This window comes from Rana temporaria, chromosome 3 (genome assembly GCF_905171775.1).
Source record: "Rana temporaria chromosome 3, aRanTem1.1, whole genome shotgun sequence".
In the NCBI taxonomy this organism is placed as follows: domain Eukaryota; kingdom Metazoa; phylum Chordata; class Amphibia; order Anura; family Ranidae; genus Rana; species Rana temporaria.
In genome coordinates this window covers 372595533-372616200 of record NC_053491.1, presented here as the reverse complement: position 1 = coordinate 372616200, position 20668 = coordinate 372595533, and the positions used below count along the sequence as shown (strand labels likewise).

Genomic DNA, 20668 nt, shown 5'->3' with positions numbered 1-20668 from the left:
GTGGTTCCTAAACTGTATATAAGAAGCCTGAGTTTCCCATTAAAATCTATCCATTTGGAACCAGAGAACAGAGCTGTGTGTCTCGTTTCTGGGGAATCCTATGGGTCATGTTTGTCTGCTGGACTGTGGACTGTCGATAAGCTGTCATGGGTTGGTGGAATGGAATATCGTAAACAGCGTTAACCCCTGTCTCTTTTGGGGTTCCTTTACACAAGGCATAACAATTAAAGGCCAGGCCAAGCATTCAGGTTTATACCTCAGCAGGCCTAGATTTTTCCATTGGGTAGTCTTATCATGTGTACACATTCAATCACCTTCTTAAATCTCTGTGAACATGTGCTACCTCCAATGACTGTCAGTGCTTGCTGACACTAGGGAGAATACACTCTTGCACACTACCCATATACCTAAGACACTCCCTACACGTATGAATGATCTTTCATACAGGTAAGGTAAAATGATTCTTTCATGTGAATTAAGACAAGTGTGGGATTTTCTACTCACCTATGTAGATGCAGCATTTATCCATTGCTGCATCTGTCCCCTGCCTCCTCTACATAGAGAACTGAGCGATGAAAGACAGCTGAACGTTCAGTTCTCGGGTCTGGCTCTGATTGGCCGAGTTGGAGATCATGATGTAATCAGTCTGCCTCAGCCAGTCAGGTTTGTATTATTTCATAGAAAAAACTGCCTCTGAATGGCTAGGCGCTGCTCAGCCCAACTTTGTTTTGTTCTGGGTGTAAGATGGGAAGTCTCTGTCTCACAGCCGCTGAAGCTGAAGCTACATACAGTTCATACAGCACTTAGAGCCAATGCAGCACTTAGTGAAGGAAATAATAGGATTTTTATTACATCTTACCTGTAAAATCCTTTTGTTGGAGTACATCATGGGACACAGAGCCTTAAGTATTTACTTATTGGGTAATAGGCCACCTTCAGGTGTCGACACTGGTAAACCCTAATTAAGGAAGTTCACTCCCTATATAACCCCTTCCCCTTCCAGGAGCACACCCGTTTTTGTAGCAAAGCAATATGTCTAAATCCCAAAAGAGGGGAGGAACCTCTGTGTCCCATGATGTACTCCAAGAAAAGGATTTTACAGGTTAACTGTAATAAAAATCCTATTTTCTTTATCGTACATCATGGGACACAGAGCATTAAGTATTTACTTAATGGGAAGTCCCATAGCAATGCCACTTGAGGGGTGGGAGAAACAAACCGCAGGGTACACCCAGACTTGAGGATCTATACTGCTGCTTGCAGCACACTGCGCCCGAAGACGATATCCTCATAGCTCCTTACATCCAGATGATAAAATGTTGTGAATGTATGCACTGAAGACTAAGTTGCGGCCTTACAGATCTGAGCCATGGAGGCCTGATGACGCACTGCCCAAGAAGCACTAACCGACCTGGTAGAATGCCCCTTAACTTGAAAAGGGGGGAATCTTGCCCCTTAAATCATAAGTTTGAATTATCACTTGCCGAATCCACTTAGCGAAAGTGGATTTCAACGCTGCCTGTCCCTTCTTAGGACCCTCAGTCTTACGAATCTGAGCAGTTTTCTTTAAATAGATTTTCACTGCTCTCACCACATCAAGACAATGTAGTGACCTTTCTTCCCTGGAACATGGTTTTGGAAAGAACTATGGCAGGACAATATCTTGATTCAGGTGAAAACCTGAAATTGCTTTTGGCAAAAAGCCTGGACGAGGGTGTAGCACCACTCTGTCCTCATGAAAAATTAAATACGTCTCTTTACAAGAAAGAGCAGCCAATTCTGAAACCCTCCTTGCTGAGGATATAGCAACCAAAAATGCCAACTTCCTTGTCAGCAGGACTAGAGGAATATGTTGTATCGGTTCAAATGGCTGTTTTTGTAACACAGACAAAACTACGTTTAAGTCCCAAGGATTCAAGGGAGGTTTGATGGGTGGATTAAGCCACGTTACCCCTTGTATAAAGTCTAGGACTAAAGAATAAGTAGCAAGTGGTCTTCGAAATAAGACCGATAAAGCTGAGACTTGGCCTTTAATAGTACTTAAGGCCAACTTCATCTCTACCCCTAATTGTAGAAAGGCAAGAATTCTGCCTATGATATATCTCCGAAGGTGCCAACCCTTGGGTTCACACCAGGAAACATAAGCCTTCCAGTCTCTATAATATATAGTTCTGGAAGCTGGTTTTCTGGCATTGATCAGGGTGGAGATAACTGACCCGGAAAGTCCACGTTTCTTTAGAATGTGGGATTCAATAGCCAAGCCGTTAAATTTAGAGACCATAAGGAAGGATGGAATATCGGTCCCTGAGAGAGCAGATCTGGCCGTAGTGGGAGGGATCATGAGCCCTCCACTGCCATCTTTATTTCTGCATACCATGACCTGCTGGGCCATGCTGGTGCCACCAGAATTATCGGCTTCCTTTCCAGCTTGATTCTACAAAGAAGTCGAAGCAGCAACTGGATGGGGGTAAATGCATATATCAGTGGGAACTGATCTCACAGGGTCACCAACGCATCCGTTCCGCATGCGAGTGGATCCCTTGTTCTGGCCACAAAGTTGAACAACTTGGTGTTGAATCTGGATGCTAGGAGATCTACGTCCGGAGTCCCCCATCTTTGGCAAACAGCCCGAAATATGTCGAGGTGAAGCGACCATTGCCCTGGGAAAAACTTCTGGCGACTTAAGTAGTCCGCCTGCCAATTCTCTACTCCCGGAATGAAAATTGCAGAAAAGCAAGGAACATTCCTTTCTGCCGAAGTTAGAATATGGTTCACCTCTCTCTGTGCTGAGAGACTCTTGGTGCCCCCTTGGTGATTGATATAGGCCACAGCTATGGCATTGTCGGATTGAATTCTGACAGGGCAATTCCGTAGCCTGGAAGTCCAGGCCTTTAGAGCCAGTTGTACTGCACGAATCTCTAGGATATTGATGGGCAAGCTTCTTTCGGTTCTTGACCATTGTCCTTGGACAGTTGTCCCTTCTAGTACTGCTCCCCAGCCTGAGAGGCTGGCATCCGTCGTTACCACTTTCCAGATAACTGGTCTGAAGGATTTTCCTTTCAGCAGATTCTGGGTTAGTAACCACCAAGTGAGGCTTTGGGCTTTGGGACATCCGCATTGGCTTTGGGACATCCGCATTGGTGAGTCTAAGGCTTGAATTGTCTTGTCCCAAGCAGACAGGATACTGTTTTGTAACGTTCTTGAATGGAACTGGGCATAAGGAACTGCTTCGAATGAAGCCACCATGGTTCCTAGCAACCTCATGCAGAGGGGAATGGAGGGATTGCCGTTTGACCTGACCCTCCGCACCAGTTCTCTTATGGAGTTGATCTTTGCTTGGGGCAAGATCACTTTTTCCTGGGCTGTGTCTATGATCGGACCCAAGTACTCCAGTCTTTTTAGCGGTATTAAGGAAGATTTCTCTAGGTTAAGAATCCAACCTAATGCTTTCAGATAGTTGGTTGTAGTGCGTACGTTTTGCTCCAAACGAGTCACCGATTAATCTATAAGTAATAGATCGTCTATGATTGTTATGCCTTGGGCCCTTAACCTGGCTAGAGGTGGGGCCAGCACTTTGGTGAGCACCCGAGGTGCTGTGGCTAGCCCAAGGGGCAGGGCTACAAACTGGAAATGCTGTTGTTCCAATTCGAACCGCAGAAACTTTTGATGAGCAGGAAATATAGGGACATGCAGGTATGCATCCCTGATGTCGATTGACGCAAGAAGTTCTCCTCCTAGAAGGATGGAAACTACTGATCTGATTGTCTCCATGCGAAAAGAAGCGGATCTTCAGGAATTGATTTAGCTTTCTTAGATCTTAGAATAAAACCCCAGACCTTGCTCCTTTGTGGGTATCTGTATGATTACCCCTTGAGATATTAATCGGTCTAGTGCCTGAAACAGAGATTGTCTTTTCTCTGGATCTTTGGGCACGCTTGATCTTAGGAAACGAGACAGTGGAAAGTTCCAGAATTCCAGCTTGTATCCCAGCGTTACCGTGGAGATGACCCATGTGTCCTGAATTTCCTTTTTCCAGACTTCTGAAAAGTGCAGAAGTCTTCCCCCCACCTTGGTGGGGGGGGGGGGTTGCCTCTTACATGGTGTTTCAGCTGACCAATTTAGCCGCAGGATCCTGCACATATGTACAAGCATAAGCGTAAGGCGGGATGCCTGGTGAATAGAATCTTTAATGGCATCTATGGCAAAACATAATGTCTTTGGTAGTTCAGCCAAATCCCGAGCTTGTTGTGTAGGGAGTTCTCTAAGGGCCAATTTAAATTGGTCCTTTAGGGATTGGCAGACGCCTATTGCGGGGACTGTGGGCTGAGTGACGGCACCTGCTATGGAAAAGGCAGATTTTAGCAGGGATTCCTACTTCTTATCTGTTGGATCCTTAAGTATCTGTGCATTGTCTACAGGACAAGTTAAGTTATTAATCACATTGGAAATCGCAGCGTCAATTGCTGGTACTTTCCATCTTTTGGAGAATTTTTCCTCCAGAGGATAGCGAGTAGCACGATAGCAAAACTCTTAGGAGGGAGAAAGTGCTTATCCGGATGATCCCATTCCGGAAATATAAGCTGTTCTAGCAATGCATGTGCTGGAAACGCATGGGAAGGTTTTAAAGAACCTAAGGAAGAGGCTGGGTTTTCATGGGTCTCTGTTAGAGGCAGCATGAAGGTGGAACGAACCATTTCTGTAAGAGATTGTGTCAGCAATTTCTCTGTTTGGGAAGCTGAAAAAGGTTCATCTACCGTTGTCTCCTCTATTGAGGAATCATCGGTTTGTTTTTCTTCCTGATCGATTGAGGGTAACACCTCATCGTGAGTCCACTTTTCCCCTAGCAAAGCTGGAGTGGGGGAAGGGAAGGGAACTTAGTAAGTTTCTTATCCATCTAAATAGAGGATGCGGTTAAAGCCGCTAATATTTCTTCCAAACCCTGGAGGGAGGAGGAAAGGGCATCTTCAGTCACGTATACAGTTGTTGAGATGTGAGGGGCAGCTGCACCATCAATTTGTTCCAATAGCTCACCCTGAGTTGCCATACTTGGTGATTCAGGCAAGGATGACAGCGTGGAAATACAGCTTGAGACCCCAATGCCTGGGGGTGAAATTTTTGCTTTCTTGTTTTTTTTGACAGGCATAGTCCCAAGTACAAAAACAGAGGCGCTATACACTTTGCACTAAATCGCTGAAATAGTCATGCCCTATATCAAGTCGCTATACAATTCAGCCTAGCGCTGGAAAAAGATTGTCCTTCCTGAATCAGGAATGCAACGTGCAACCAATACGTGTCCCACAGCTCTTGTGTCCCTGTGTGCAGGCAGCTGTTTCCTCTCAGAGTATGGTACGTGCATAGACTCCCTCTAGTGGGGATTTTAAGGCATGACCATCTCTTTTCCTTTAGGGAAGAAATACATAGACGTTTAAAAATATCTAAGTCTCTTCCTTACCTTATCGTCGCCGCAGGATTTTACTGAATTAACAGAAAAAAATCCAGCTTTCACCCATTACCGCGGGCTGTGTTTAGCCAAACCTTCAAGGATGGGGTCTCTGAAACAGGGTTCCACTGCCTTGGGCCATGTATAGCACCCCCTCAGAAATTTTAGGTAATTTTACAAAGACCTAAACCCTGGATTTCTGGGGTCCAGCCCTACAAAGAGAGGCATTACAGGCAAAACCTTGTGCTTCGAATACGAGGTCCCAGGTACCATCCATTTAGGCCTCAGTGGCAATGTGGTTGGATCTGGCTTCTTTTTATGGAGGAGTTTAAATCTAGCTGGAGCTCTTCAGAGCACTTCTTCACTAGTGACCAACACCTTTAGACACTGGCGAAAAAACTAATGTGCTCCTGGAAGGAGGAGGGGGTTATATAGGGAGTAAACTTTCTTAATTAGGGTTTACCAGTGTCAACACCTGAAGGTGGCCTATTACCCATTAAGCAAATACTTAAGGCTCTGTGTCCCATGATGTAAGATAAAGAAAGTTTGTTTGGACCAGCTTTTAACCCCTGCTAGCAGCCGAAAAAGGGTTAAAAGCACTGTTGCCGAAACACTTTGCAGACGCTTCGGCAGCGCTGCCCATTGATTTCAATGGCAGGGACGGTTTAGGAGCAGTGTGTACACCGCTCCCGCACCGCCCCAAAGATGCTGCTTGCAGGAAATTTTTTCCCGTCCTGCAAGCGCACCGCCCCAGTGTGAAAGCACTTGGGCTTTCACACTGGGGAGGCTTGAGAGGCGCTTTTCAGGCACTATTGTTAGTGCAAAAAACGCCTGAAAAGCACGTGTGAAAGTGGCCAAAATGTTTTGTTAATTATAGTTCCCTTTTACGGTTTTATTGTTTCTTCATTATGTCTTGTAGGTCCTGTTTGAGCTTGGGAGAGTAATTTTCTGAGATCTGCAATCGGGATTATCAGTGTAACTATATAAAATGACAAGGAATACAGTCCTCAATGCACTATCCAGGGGATATCGTTACTACAAAATATATTGAATCGATATTCAGCTGCCTCACTGATCCAAACAAATGCTCCTCTTGTAAAAACTTATATGCACAAAGTATTTCAGTAGGATGCTCTTTAAAATATCACTAAAGATAGAAATATTCTTTCCAGTTAGTTCTTGTCGGCAAGTGTCAACTGATATACTGTTTGCACATAACCCTATAAAGCCCCCAAATTGGCTGTAGGGTGCACTACTGGCTGATCAACCTGAAACCTTTACAACACCTGTGCTGTTTTTTTTTTTTTTTTTTATCGAAGCATTGTAGAATATTTCATATGAACCGTAATTGTATTTAATTCCTTTAATTATATTTAAATTTATTATATGAAGATTTACTTCTTCAGTGTTTAGGTTTGTTTGTTTGATTGAGTGCTGTAATCAAGTTATATTGGAAACCAATATTACATTTTTTTTTAAGATTCAGAATGTATTGGTATTTATAATTCTGTCTGCACTGTGAAATAAAGACCATTCTTTTTACCAAAAAATTAAAAAATAAATATGACTTATTATTGCCCAAGTCTGTTACATAGATTTCGTATTCTCTTTTGTAAGGGTTAAGGGTTCATTGTGCCTCATTCACATCTTTAAAATTGTTATTCTTTCTGTCTCATTTGTGTTTGTGGAATGTAAGCACTAAAGAAAAAAAAAAACATATTCAGTACATCTCTACAATACACATTTTCCGTCATGACATGGCCCGTCGTGATGGGTGAAGACTGGGTCTGGCTGTGTTTTCCACAGTATCCTGCGGCGGGAATGAGGGTGTATTGTAACATACCTGGTGTTTAACATTACCATGCTTCCCTTTCATTGTGTCTTAAGTGTCTGGCAGCGCTACTGTGGATAGCATTGCCCCTTACTCCGCTCTGTCAGTGCCCACCTCCTGAGCGATGTAATCGGCATCCCCCTGGTAACTGCAGCCCTCTCCCCCCGTGCTGCCCCAATACCCATGACCGCCTCGTCCGTGCGTGGGAAGAAGCTCTGTTTAAAAGCCACCATAGGACGCGGGGGCGTGGCTTTGGCGCGACCGGCGTGCACGTGGAAGCGAGCGTGCATGTAAGACGCAAGGTTTACTACTAGGGTTGTCCCGATACCGAGCATTTGCGCGAGTACTTGTACTCGCGCAAATGCTCCCGATGCTTCCCCCGATACTTTATTTTTTTTCCCTCTGAGGTGGGGCTGAGAGGGGGCGGGGAGCGGTCGGAGAGGAGACCGAGAGGAGACTGAGGGGGCAGAGAGGAAGACGGAGAGGAGGCAGGGAGCAGAGAAGTCCTCGGATATGTATAACATGCCACTGGAGGCAACTAGACGGTTGGGGAGGGGGAGAGACCTACACAAAGCTGAATTTGGGAGACACAAAGCTGAAATTGGGAGACACAAAGCTGAATTTGGGAGGCACAAGGCTGAATTTTGGAGGCACAAAGCTGAATTTGGGAGACACAAAGCTGCATTTGAGGGGAGACATGGCTGCATTTGGGGGGAGACATAGCTGCATTTAAAAAAAAAAGTATCGGTATCGGCGAGTACATGAAAAAAATTATCGGTACATGTACTCGGTCCTAAAAAAATGGTATCGGGACAACCCTACTTACTACCTATAAAGTTATGACTCTGGGAAGAGTCTGGTGGCTGACGGAGGGGCACAGAGCATACATGGGCATTTAAGCACTGTATGGGTGTTGGATACAGGCATTTTAAAGGCACATCTACTCGTGATCAGACTGAGCAGTGATTGTGGTATATTTCCATTGCTGGACTACAGCTCAGCAGTAGATGCTACGTGGGCGTACCTAAGTGATTGACATCCTTCCGACCGGCGCATACAGCGCGTCACGAGTTGCCAAAAGAAGCCGAACGTCGGTGCGCAGGCGCCGTATAGAGCCGACTCGCAGTCCAGGTTCTTTCGGCAACTCGTGACGCGCTGTATGGGCCGGTCGGAAGGATGTCAATCACTTAGGAACACCCAGTCCCTCAGATTACATACCCGGAAGCGGCGGTGAAAATACGGTATGTGCGGCACTGAAATAAAAAAAAAACAGCCAATTGTCATTCTGACAACTCGGCTGAATGTCATGTTAAATTTTTTTTTTTTTAGGTGAACCCCCGCTTTAATAAACTATTCCAAGAAAAAGACTTGACAATAACGCTACATGTAAAATAATTTAATCATTCCTGCAACATTGCCAATATCATATATAAGCAGGTGTTCGAACATAGTAAAGGATATATAGCTATAACACCAGTGTATAAATATGGGTATTTACAATGACAATAAAATACATAACAATTTTAAAATATTAAAAATAATTTAAAATAGTAGCTACTAGCTAACATATTTATTTTTAAGCACGAAGACAGAGATCAGCTTCATACACATCGATCCTCTCTCTTCAGCTACTAATCTTAGTTAGCATTTTGTTAATAGCTTGTTTGACATGAGTCGTAGAACTTCTTCTTCTAGTCTTTCCTTGAACCATTTTGCGACGTTTTATTTCTCGGCATAGTTCATAAAAAGCATCAGTGATGTTTCCTTCACCGGTACATGCAGAGCATTCGTAAAAAGCGCAGGACAGCTCTGCAGCCAGTCTCTCTCCTTCTTCTGTACTAACTTGCCGTGAATGTGTCAGGTCTGCTTTATTTCCTACTAGAATAAAAGTAACATTCTTGGTTTTTTTTACTTCATCTAACAAGTTCTTAAAGTACATGACATCTTCAAAACTTCCTCTGTCAGTGATGTCATAAACAATGACAAAACCTTCGCCCCAGCGTATGTGGCCATCTCTTTGCAAAGGGTCTTCCTGAGACAAGACAAAGTGAGAAACAGAAGATTATACAAACTGCAAATTAAATTAAATAATATAACTTATTCAAAATGACTTGAAATAAAAAACAGAGAGAAAACATTTCACCTATTTCATTCAAACTAGAATTTGATAAATATGTTTTATAGAAAAATATGTTTGGCTGAAGGAGACAGCACCTAATCCCTTAGTAAACTGAAAACATTATGCCATGGAGGATGGGACTTTAAAGGTGCTGGAAACCCCTTCTAATACATAATTGAAGGTAAAAAAAAGTATTACATAAATAGTAAAAAAAAAGACACAAGACATACTAGGGGTCTGTCCCCTTAAAAACATGAATAATTGTTCCTACACATTACAGTTGAACCTCGGATTACGAGCATAATCCGTTCCAGGAGAATGCTCGCAATCCAAAGAATTTGCATATCATAGCAAATTTTTCAATTGAAGTCAATGGAGACAAAAATAATTCAGAATTGAATTCAATGGGATGCAATACCACATGCGGCCAGATGTGGACGGGGGCGCCGGAGAGCCTCGGAAATAGCCGGAAAGGCCTGAGGCCTGACCTCGGCAAATGTTGGAAAGGCTCGGAAACTGTGTATTTTTGCGTCTTTCCGAGCATTGCCGAATCTCAGGCCAAATGCAGTACTGCAGGCCCTATTAGGTTGAATTCTGCTTGTCTTGCGAGACAACGATCGCAAACCGAGTAAGAATTTAAAAAAAAAGTTGCTTGCAAATCAAAACGCTCGTTAACTGCGTTACTCTTAAACCGAGGTTCCACTGTATATCGAAACCATAACAAACACCCATGAAGGTAGAGTTCTCATGTATTGAGTTGGGTTATCTGTTATCTGAGGTGATGCACCCATGTTTTGCGGGCACATTTAGGAGATACATATGAGTAGACTATTATTGTATTCTATTGGTAATGAATATGGGTTGGATCTTTTTCTTAATGAAATGTATTCCCAGGCTGTATAGGATTGAGGAGGACACATTTTAGTTTTGTGTTCTGTGTCATTTTGTTTTTTATTGGCTCAAACTTCGGGGGTTCAGACCAGACAAGTCTACGCTTCCTGGCGTCTGCTCCCTGTTTTTTAGAGGATTGTTGTCTGAGTCCTGGAGGTAGGGCCGGTCTTGACCTTGCCCATTGGTCTGGATCTGCACACTTTTCAGCATCTCTGACTGGTGTCGGATTGAGGGGTACATGCGTTTCTCCTGGTATCGCTAAATGTTCTGTTCTCATATAAATTGTGTGCCAGTGGATAACATATAAAAATAAAATAAAGTAAATTCTAAATGCTCATTGTTTATGGATTGTACATTATTAGCTAGATTCAGGTAGGGCGGCTTAACTTTGTGCGGGCGTAGCGTATGTTATTTACGTTACGCCGGCGGAATTTAGAGAGGCAAGTGCAGTATTCACAAAGCACTTGCTCCGTAAGTTGCGGCGGCGTAGCGTAAATTGGCCAGCGTAAGCCCGCCTAATTCAAATGTGGAAGAGGTGGGCGTGTTTTATGTAAATGAATCGTGACCTCGGAAGATGTGGAAGAGCCGTTCGTGGACGCATGCTCCAAATCACGTCGCAAATAATCAATGCTTTCGACGTGAACGTAACTTACGCCCAGCCCCATTCACGGACAAGTTACGCAAACGACGTAAAACGTGAAAAATTCGACACTGTTCCGACGTCCATACTTAACATTGGCTGCGCCATCTTTTTGGTGGTTTAGCTTTACGCCTGAAAACGCCTTACGTAAATGACGTATCTTTACTGCGACGGGCGTGCGTACGTTCGTGAATAGGCGTATCTTGCTGATTTACATATTCTAGGCGTAAATCAGTGTACACGCCCCTAGCAGGCAGCGTAAATAGACAGCTAAGATACGACGGCGTAGGAGACTTACCAAATTTAACACACCTGCTCTCCATTTACACCTGAGACCTTGTAACACTAACAAGTCACATGACACCTGAGAGGGAAAATGGCTAATTGGGCCCAATTTGGACATTTTCACTTAGGGGTGTACTCACTTTTGCTGCTAGTGGTTAAGACATTAATGGCTGTGTGTTATTTTGAGGGGGTGTACTCACTTTTGTGAACCTTATTTGTGAATAAACTGTCAACTAGCATATTAGATGTACTTTGTGGGTCATTGCCATCCCTGGTCAATATCGATCACCCCAGCCCCTGAGCGCTGTTAGCTCTTGTTGTTAACATTTTCTCCAGCATTCAATCCCATGCTATATGACAGTAGCACAGTTGAGCTGTATGTACACAAATGCAGCATAAGTTGGTTTTCACAGTCAACAGCGCCTGAAACTCAGGTTTAAACATTCCCATAGACACACTCCTAAACCTTGTAGACAGCCTTCCCAGAAGAGTTGAAGCTGTTATAGCTACAAAAGGTGCAACTGTAACTGCAGGTTAGCTAATCTTTGCCCAAAGCCCAGGCAGAGTGAAGCTGCCCTAATGCCAAAACTTGTTCATCTTACAAGGAACTACTTTGAATCCGTCCTGTAGAAATAAAAGTAAATTCCTCATTGTTTAACAGAAATAATGAGAATTATTCATCTTTTGGCGCAATATGAAATTATCTGTAAAGATAAAGCCTTAAATCCTGACAAACTTCACCTAACTGACATTAGCAGATAAACGCCTCCGCTAACATAAGAGCTTTGATTAGAAGCAGGATGTAAAATAATATGTGCCCTTTCATTGAGCGATCTCACTAAATCTTCCCAAGGACACCTGTTCCTGACAAAGCGTTCAATAGAAACCACTGAATGGAGCGTGGGAGGGCTGACATTGCTTATAACAAGAGATCTTTACTGCAAAATGTTTTCTGGTTACATGGGAAACATGCATTTCACTGCAACAGGAAGTCCCAAATTTGCCTTAAAGCGGGGGTTTACCCGCACATGACACTTTTTACCCTTCGCTTCATGCTCGTTTTGTCTAGGGGAATCGGCTAGTTGTTTTAACCTCCCTGGCGGTACGATTCTTTCCGGAAAAAACATGCTGAAAGCGGTACCATTATTTGCAAGGAAATTTGGCGTTTTATATTGTAGGTCTGTAATTTTTAGAAATAACTCACTTAAATCTGACCAAACAAGATTCTAATAGGCATCCCGGGTATGAATTTTTTTTAAAAACAAAATTATAATATAATAAATAATTATAAATAATTATAACAAATAATAATATAATTATAATAAAAATTATTCAATAATGTAATCAAATTAAAATCACTGAAATTTGCTCAGTTGCAGAATTGTTGCTGTCATTATTTTTTTTTTTTTATGACGAATTTCCCCACAAATCGCTATCGCACAATTCTGCAAGTGATTATAATTTATTATCGCTGTTTTTTAGCTGATCTAAAACTATTTTTGACATAAAGGGACACTTTTGGTTGCTATGGACAATCTACAGTTTGCAGGGAGAAAAAAAGGTTTTTATTATATAAAATGACATGCATGACACAGGACAGACCACTAGGGACAGGGGGGGTGTGTTTTTTTTACATACAGTACTGTAATCTATAAGATTACAGTATACTGTATGTAATGTGTTTGTTTACGTTTTTGAATTTGGCGCCGTTCTCCGTCCCCGTGCGTCGTAACGTCGCAGGGAACGGAGATCGGCGTCACACGGAGGCACTATGTGAATCGAGCGAGGTCCCGCTCGCTCACACAGCGTGGTGGCATCGCTGGATCCAGGGACAAGGTAAGTAAAAAGTGCCTGTGGATCTAGCGAGGCAAGCCCGAGACTGACTCGGGGTTACCGATCGTAGCAGGAAAATCTAACCCCGAGTCAGTCTCGGGAACACCGCCAGGAAGGTTAAAATATGAGCTGTACTTACCGTTTACGAGATGCATCTTCTCCGCCGCTTCCGGGTATGGGCTGCGGGACTGGGCGTTCCTATTTTGATTGACAGTCTTCCGAGAGGCTTCCGACGGTCGCATCCATCGCGTCACGATTTTCCGAAAGAAGCCGAACGTCGGTGCGCAGGCGCAGTATAGAGCCGCACCGACGTTCAGCTTCTTTCGGCTACTAGTGACGCGATGGATGCGACCGTCGGAAGCCTCTCGGAAGACTGTCAATCAAGAAGGAACGCCCGCTCCCGAAGACCCATACCCGGAAGCGACGGAGAAGATGCATCTCGAAAACGGCTCATATTTTAAAACAACTAGCCGATTCTCCTAGACAAAACGAGCATGAAGCTAAGGGGATTGTTAGAAAAAACTGTTTTATGTGTGAACTCCCGCTTTAATTCAGACATGTGCCCGACAGCATAAGGCAAGCCCATTCACTCGATTGAGCTGTCCTACACGTAACAATGTGCCAAGGTAGCTGATGCATCTTTTTTTGCCAGTGAGCCTCATGCACATTTTGGCATGTTTTTCTGCTAGCTGCGATTGGGGCAGTGGTGGCCCGTCCATTAGGGGTGCACGGGCGCCGCCCCCCTATCCATGCATCCAGCCCCCTGATCTACATGCAGGGCAATGGATGCATGAATTCAAAAAAGGGTGGGCTTCGGGAAGCAGAGCACTGCGGCCGAATCCCACCCAGTTGTGTGACAATAGCGAATTAATGTTTGTTATTGTATCACTGATTCTACTCCCAGGCAATTAGGAAGCATGTCATGAGACCTGTCACCCGATTGGCCAAAATGAGATCCGAACAGATTGGTCACCAGGAGGAGGAGGAAGGAGAAGCTGGGGAACCGAGACAGTAGCCATCCGCAGCCCGGAGAGAAGCCGACGTGTTGGCGGGTGGATTGTTTGCCGCCCTCCCCAAGAAAAAAACACCAGCAGCCACTGAATTGGGATGTCATTAAGAACTAACTGGTGCAATTTGGCATGCGTTTTTGGAAGTGCACTTTTCTGTGCGCGTCCCTGGAACGCAAAGGTGTGAATAGGTCCCAGGGTCAAAGCAATCAAAATCCCTGAAGCAAATCAAATCTGGGAGATGGATTAACAAAATCGACTGCATAGTGACTAGGAGAGATTAAATATGTACAGCACGCATACCTCCCAACTTTTTGAGATGGGAACGAGGGACACCTATTAGCAAAAGTATGTAAGCATAGGACAAACCCCCCTGCCACACCCCCTGAAAGGAGAATTGCAAAAATGATTAGTGAACCCACAAGTGCTTTTTTTTTTTACCCACTACTATTCCTTTATATTGGCTTTTGAAATTTAAAATGCAGCAATTTAGAAATTAAAAGTAAGGTTTAGCACTGGGAAACACGTCTTAAAAGATAAAAAGTGCATTTTATATACAACTATATAGATCAGATCAAAATGAGGTATAAATGAGGAGGAGAGAGGGACAGAGGGACTTTCTTTCAAATCAGGGACAGTCCCTCGAAATCAGGGACAGTTGGGAGCTATGCAGTATGCTACAGCTGTAAGGTAACACAATGGGTCTGATAAACAATCCGCTGTGCAACATTAACACATGCATGTTAAGATGCCCCCATGCAGGCATCTAATGCCTAGTACACACAATCGGAATTTCCAATGGAAAAAGTCAGATGGAATTTTTTCATTGGATTTTCCGACCGTGTGTGTGCCCATCAGAGTTTTTCCAACGGAAATTCCGACGGACTTCGGAATATGTTCGGAAATTAAGTTTGTCTGTATGGAACTCCGACAGAGAAAAAAAACATTCATGCTCAGAATCAAGTCGATGCATGCTCGGAAGCATTGAACTTAAACTTAACTTTTTGCTGAAATGACTGTTTACAGGGCATAGAGACATAATAGTTAACTGATTCCTTTTTAAAATGATTAAAAATGGATTAAAACCAATCATATAATGTACCTACAGTTTAGTTTCATTTTTGCTGTTGTTTCGTGGTTCTCTGATGTAGCCAGAGAGCCAATAGAGGGCAGTGATGGTTTGTAAAACGAAACTGGATTGGTGCTGAGGGGTTTTAGACACACAGTAATCACACCTCCTTGATTAGTCACCACAGTGAGAAATCTCCCAGTACTGTGGTGATCAGGAAACAGACAACCAGGAAGTGTCCAGAACAGAGAGGAATTACAGCAACATCAAAGCAAAACGAACAATGAGGACATGAAACCAGGACTGCAGTAAGGTAAAGGAAGCTATTTAGCTAAAAAAAAAAATCCTTTAGTGACCCTTTAATTTTTCTCGGCTTGTCGTAGTGTTGTACGTCACCGCGTTTTGGACGGTCGGAATTTGGTGTGACAGTGTGTATGCAAGACAGCTTGAACGGAATTCCATCAGAAAAATCCATCAGAGTTTATACTGACGGAAATTCAGATCGTGTGTACGGGGCATAAGAGAGCTTCTTTCTAGAGGGGAAGGGACAAGAGAGGTTGATTATGCGTCCGCCGGACAGTCAAGGCCATTGGGTGACTGTGGCATACTCAGAGCTAAAACCAATATAAGATAAAGGAGTTTTTTTTTTTATCTGCCAAAAGATTTGTATTTTAGTGCAGTCCAGTTCTGAGATTTACTCAGCTCTGACAAACAGCACAGTTCTGTCTGACAAAGCAGGAGATCTGAATACTGATTGCATGATTTAAAAATGTGATAATTACATTTGATTTGATAATGTATTAATAACTATTGAGCTCCATTCATTTTTGTCTTATGCATCTGCCTGGAGAACAGCTTTAACTCAATAAACAATGTTTACCTGACCCGCAGTATCAAGTATTTCCATAGTAACAATCTCATCCTCCATTGTTGTCTGATGCCGATATGTGGATTCTAAAGACATGGGAGAGAGAAGAGACAAAGGCCATCTATGACTATGCTGCATGATATTAATTATTTCACTTGACGGTTTAATTACTTTTTTTGTGACTTAAGGTGGAACTAAACTTACCAATTTAAAGCGAAACTAAAGACTTCATTTAAAACAACTGCGAGCGGGCATGCTCTTTATTGCAGAAGAGACATATAATGTCTCTTCTGCAATGAAATAAATCTACCGTATTTATCGGCGTATACCGCGCACTTTTTTGCCCTGAAAATATACGCCGATACCCGCTTTCCTGCACCGAGTTTGAATACTGCGCCGACATATACCAAGCACAGAACACTCGTGTATTGTCGGGCAATCTCGGCTCCTCCCGCGCTGACGTCCTGGACGTCAGCGCGAGAGTAGCCGAGCATTGCCGACAATACACGAGTGTACTGCGCTCTGTATATGTTGGCGCAGTATTCAAACTCGGCGCGGGAAACGAGCGGGGAGGACGCCGCAGAAGGACGCCGGACCCGACGAAGAGGACACCCGAAGCCGCAGACGGACGCCGGACCCGACGAGGCCGCCGATGGACGCCGCGCAAGACACCAAAAGTACAAAAAAACGTTTTTCCCACAGGATTCGGGGCAACTTTAGGGGTGCGCGCTATACCCCGATAAATACGGTACTTGCTTGCTCGCATGTCTTTAGAATGTACTCCCAACCGCGCATGATGATGTGTGTTTATATTCCAGAACAAATCATGTGTGCCGGTGACTTGTCGTTAGGTTCCCCTATCGAGATGGTTCCTGTAAGGACTGCGCAGGCGCAATCCTTGCCGACAGAAATCTCCGAACCTCTGCCGGCATCCAGGCTCATTCCTTAACATCCCCGTGGATTGGAGGATGTTAAAAAAAGAGCCAGGAGGCCGAGCGAGCGGAGCGAGGCCGACTGGCCACTTTCCTCAAATTCCACGTCGCCCTGGATGCCGGCCGAGCTTCGGAGATTTCCGTCGGCAAGGATTGCGCCTGCGCAGTCCTTACAGGAACCATCTCGATAGCCGGAACCATATCGTCGGATCACCGGGATGACTCGGCTCCTGCACATGAGAAGTGATGTCATCCCGTGTGGGCCAGAGAAGCCACAGCCTGGCACCTGGAAGAAGCCAGGTAGAAGATCCCTGCGCTGTTGAGGGATCTTGAACCGTTGAAGAAGAGGTAAGTATTGTGGGTTTTAGTTCTGCTTTAGCTGTTTCCCAAAAAGTTAAATTCAAGGAATGGCTTGAATGATAAATGTTACTGTTACTAGTGTGCTTATGTAGGCTGTTAGTGTCAAGCCATCAAATGGCTTGTGTGATAGCTGACTACATGTGCAGCACCATGGCAACTGCAGATCATATTGGAGTTAAATATCAGCTTATTTGGCTGTAAATAATAGGAGAGCTTTGTTCGCATTTGTACATAATATAATTGTTGATCTAGGGAAAATCCGATTGCCTCTTAGAGGATCAGGAAGGAATTTTTTCCCTGACTTTAGCAAATTTTTTGCCTTTCTCTGGATTAACTGTGGGTATAGAATTGTGTATACGGGATTGTTTTTTTTTTTTTGGTTGAACTAGATGGACTTGTGTCTTTTTTCAACCTGACTAACTATGTACTGTAACTATGCCTTTTTCGAAGGTAATATAAACTGAGAGAATGCTGGCAAAAGACATCTGTACATTAAATAATATCTAAAGCTGAGGCCCCGTACACACAGCCGAGGAACTCGACGTGCCAAACACGTCAAGTTCCTCGTCGAGTTCTGGGATGAAGCCGCCGAGGAGCTCGGCGGGTCGCCTTCTCCCATAGAACAACGAGAAAATAGAGAACATGTTCTCTATTTTCTCGACGAGTTCCTCGGCGGCTCCATCGAGCCAAAAGTGTACAGACGACAGAGTTTCTCGGCAGAATCCGGGTTTTGACCGAGTTTCTCTGTGAATTCTGCCAAGAAACTCTGTCGTGTGTACGAGGCCTCAGAAGGATATTGGCTGCTCTGTGCAAAACCAGCTGCACAGAGGAGGTAAGTATAACATGTTTGTTATTTAAAACACAAAACAAAAAAACAAGCCTTTACAACCACTTTAAGCCCAGTGTGTATGAGCCCTTAGGCCCTTTTCACGCGGTCAGACCGCTCAGGTCCGCCTGTCATATTTGTCAGTGGACCTGAACGGCCACTCCATACATCTCTATGGAGCGTCGGATGTCCGCTGACATCCCACCCGATCCACTAAAATCAGACGGATGCCGATACGTCGACATCTGGCCATGGCGGATCGGATCAGGTGAGATCTGATGAAAACGGACATGCTGTCCGTTTTCATCAGATCTCTCCATAGGAGACAGCGGCGCTGCACAAGCCCCTCCCCACAGTGAGCAGAGAGGGACTTGTCATCCGCCGGCTCAGCGGAGATCCACGGAGAGATCTCCCGCTGAGTTGGCGGACTCCGCTGAGATGGATCCGCCTAGTGTGAAAGGGGCCTTAAAGAGAAATCTGAGTGAGTGTATTTCATCTGGAGAGACAAGCCTTTTCACCTTATTGCAGCCTGCAGGTCCTAGCTTCTCCCTTACATCCCGTTACATTGGTCCAGCTTGGACCTGTGTAAGTATGCATATTGAGTATCTGTGAGATCCTTCTGGAAGCAGAGCATCATTGTAGTAGTCATTACTACTACAGTGACCACCGCTATCTACCAGGCTCAAGGCGGAGTGGCTGCCCTGCTGCACAGTGAACACAGGTGATCACTTGTTCAGCACGGGTGCCACATTCATAGAAAACCTAATGTTTTTCATAATAAATGCAAAGCTGTTCTCTGATTATATGAGGTGAAAATCATAAAGTCACCCCCCCCCCCCCCCTCTCAACCTTCTTCAAATGGGGACCCAGAAGACAGTGGCAATCACTGTAGTAGCGGTAAATATTATAGTGATTATCGACTTCAATGGGAATCCCATAAGCATATCATGTGCATACCATGCTGGACCAATGTAACTGCAAAAAAAAGCCATACCTGAAATTCAGGTTTAGGGAAAAGCCAGGAGCTACAGACTACAAGAGATGAACACTCATATTTTCAGATGAGGTATTAGCTCCTATTTTATTTCTTGTACGGGCCATACAAACAGCTAAATTGCAGTTACCCTTTAATTAAAGTGGAGGTTCACCCGGAAATAGCATTTTTTAACCTTAGATTCCTGCTCATTTTGTCTAGGGGAATCGGCTAGTTGTTTTAAAATCGAAGCTGTACTTACCGTTGTAGAGAGCGATCTTCTCCGCCGCTTCCGGGTATGGGCTGCGGGACTGGGCGTTCCTATTTTGATTGACAGTCTTCCGACAGGCTTCCGACGGTCGCATCCATCGCGTCACGATTTTCCGAAAGTAGCTGAACGTCGGTGCGCAGGCGCAGTATAGAGCCGCACCGACGTTCGGCTTCTCGTGACGCAATGGATGCGACCGTCAGAAGCCTGTCGGAAGAATGTCAATCAAAATAGGAACGCCCAGTCCCGAAGACCATACCCGGAAGCGGCAGAGAAGATCGTCTCTACAACGGTAAGTACAGCTTCGATTTTAAAACAACTAGCCGATTCCCCTAGACAAAATGAGCATCAATCTAAGGGTAAAAAATTTTTTATGGGTGAACTCCTGCTTTAAGCTGGTGCAAAACCATAGTGAAATGTGTGCCAAAGCTGGTCTAAAACATTTATTTTTGCCAGTCAGTAACACTACTAAAATTCTGCACCTTGTGGTGCTTTTGAGTACTCCTTTTTGCCCCTGTGGAGCCCCAATGGATCCTAGGCCAAGGCTACATGGGAGCACTGTCATTCAGCAGGTCAGATACCAAGCCTCTGCTATTGAAATTTGAGCATTGGACAACTGAATGAAGGAAAGAGGACACCAATGGTGCTTCATCTCAATACATTTGTAAGTGGAGGCCTTGTGTACAGCCTGGGAATTCCACAGGAACTGAAATCTGAATTGAAAGCTAGGATAGGTACTTACAGCCACCACAATGTGCAACACATCAGGACTGTGGAAATACTTTGGTCCATGCCAGGTTAAGTTAAATGTGCACAAAATTGATAATACACATTGAAGTGGCATTGACGATTTTGTAGTAGTACAGTTCATACTTGCCCATCTGCAGAAAGTCAGGAACTTACCTAAGGTGGGATCATACTCCCAGATGAATCTCTTGGTTAAGAACCTCACAACAAGAGCTAGAAAGACAAAATACTTAATACAGATGGTTCTTAAAAGCAATGTGCAATTTAGAAGGACACAATTTTTTCTTTTACATGTCAGCACTATGATTATTGGTTATTGATTAGCAATCAGTTACAGACCACATCAGAGTCAGGTGGTCCTTATTTGACAGTATCTAGAAAGTCATAGATAGTTTCTCTTGTTAAAAAAAAAAAAAAAAAGTCATAGATAGTCAGTCAGGATGTTTTTTGCGATGGAATTCCGCTCAAGCTTGGCTTGCATACACACGGTCACACAAAAGTTCTCTGAACTTTCGCTAGTCAAGAACGCAGTGACGTACAACACTACGACGAGCCGAGAAAATGAAGTTCAATGCTTCC

The 20668-nt window shown here is 44.1% G+C and overlaps 2 protein-coding genes across 5 annotated transcripts in view; one reads left to right on the top strand and one right to left on the bottom strand.

The window, feature by feature from the left end:
- The window catches only part of RMND1 (required for meiotic nuclear division 1 homolog), a 42162-nt gene extending 35146 nt beyond the window's left edge, over positions 1–7016 (top strand). For all 3 annotated transcript variants that reach the window (XM_040345530.1, XM_040345531.1, XM_040345533.1), the window contains exon 12: positions 6360–7016. In XM_040345530.1, the coding sequence (XP_040201464.1) occupies positions 6360–6392 (33 nt within the window). In that variant the 3' untranslated portion in view covers positions 6393–7016. The remainder of the gene's footprint in view (positions 1–6359) is intronic.
- Positions 7017–8826: 1810 nt separating this feature from the next.
- The window catches only part of RERG (RAS like estrogen regulated growth inhibitor), a 45406-nt gene continuing 33564 nt past the window's right edge, over positions 8827–20668 (bottom strand). For both annotated transcript variants that reach the window (XM_040345529.1, XM_040345528.1), the window contains exons 3-5: positions 20246–20302; positions 15996–16069; positions 8827–9303 (exon numbers count right to left, since the gene is read on the bottom strand). In XM_040345529.1, coding sequence (XP_040201463.1) covers positions 8896–9303; positions 15996–16069; positions 20246–20302 — 539 coding nt within the window. In that variant the 3' untranslated portion in view covers positions 8827–8895. The remainder of the gene's footprint in view (positions 9304–15995; positions 16070–20245; positions 20303–20668) is intronic.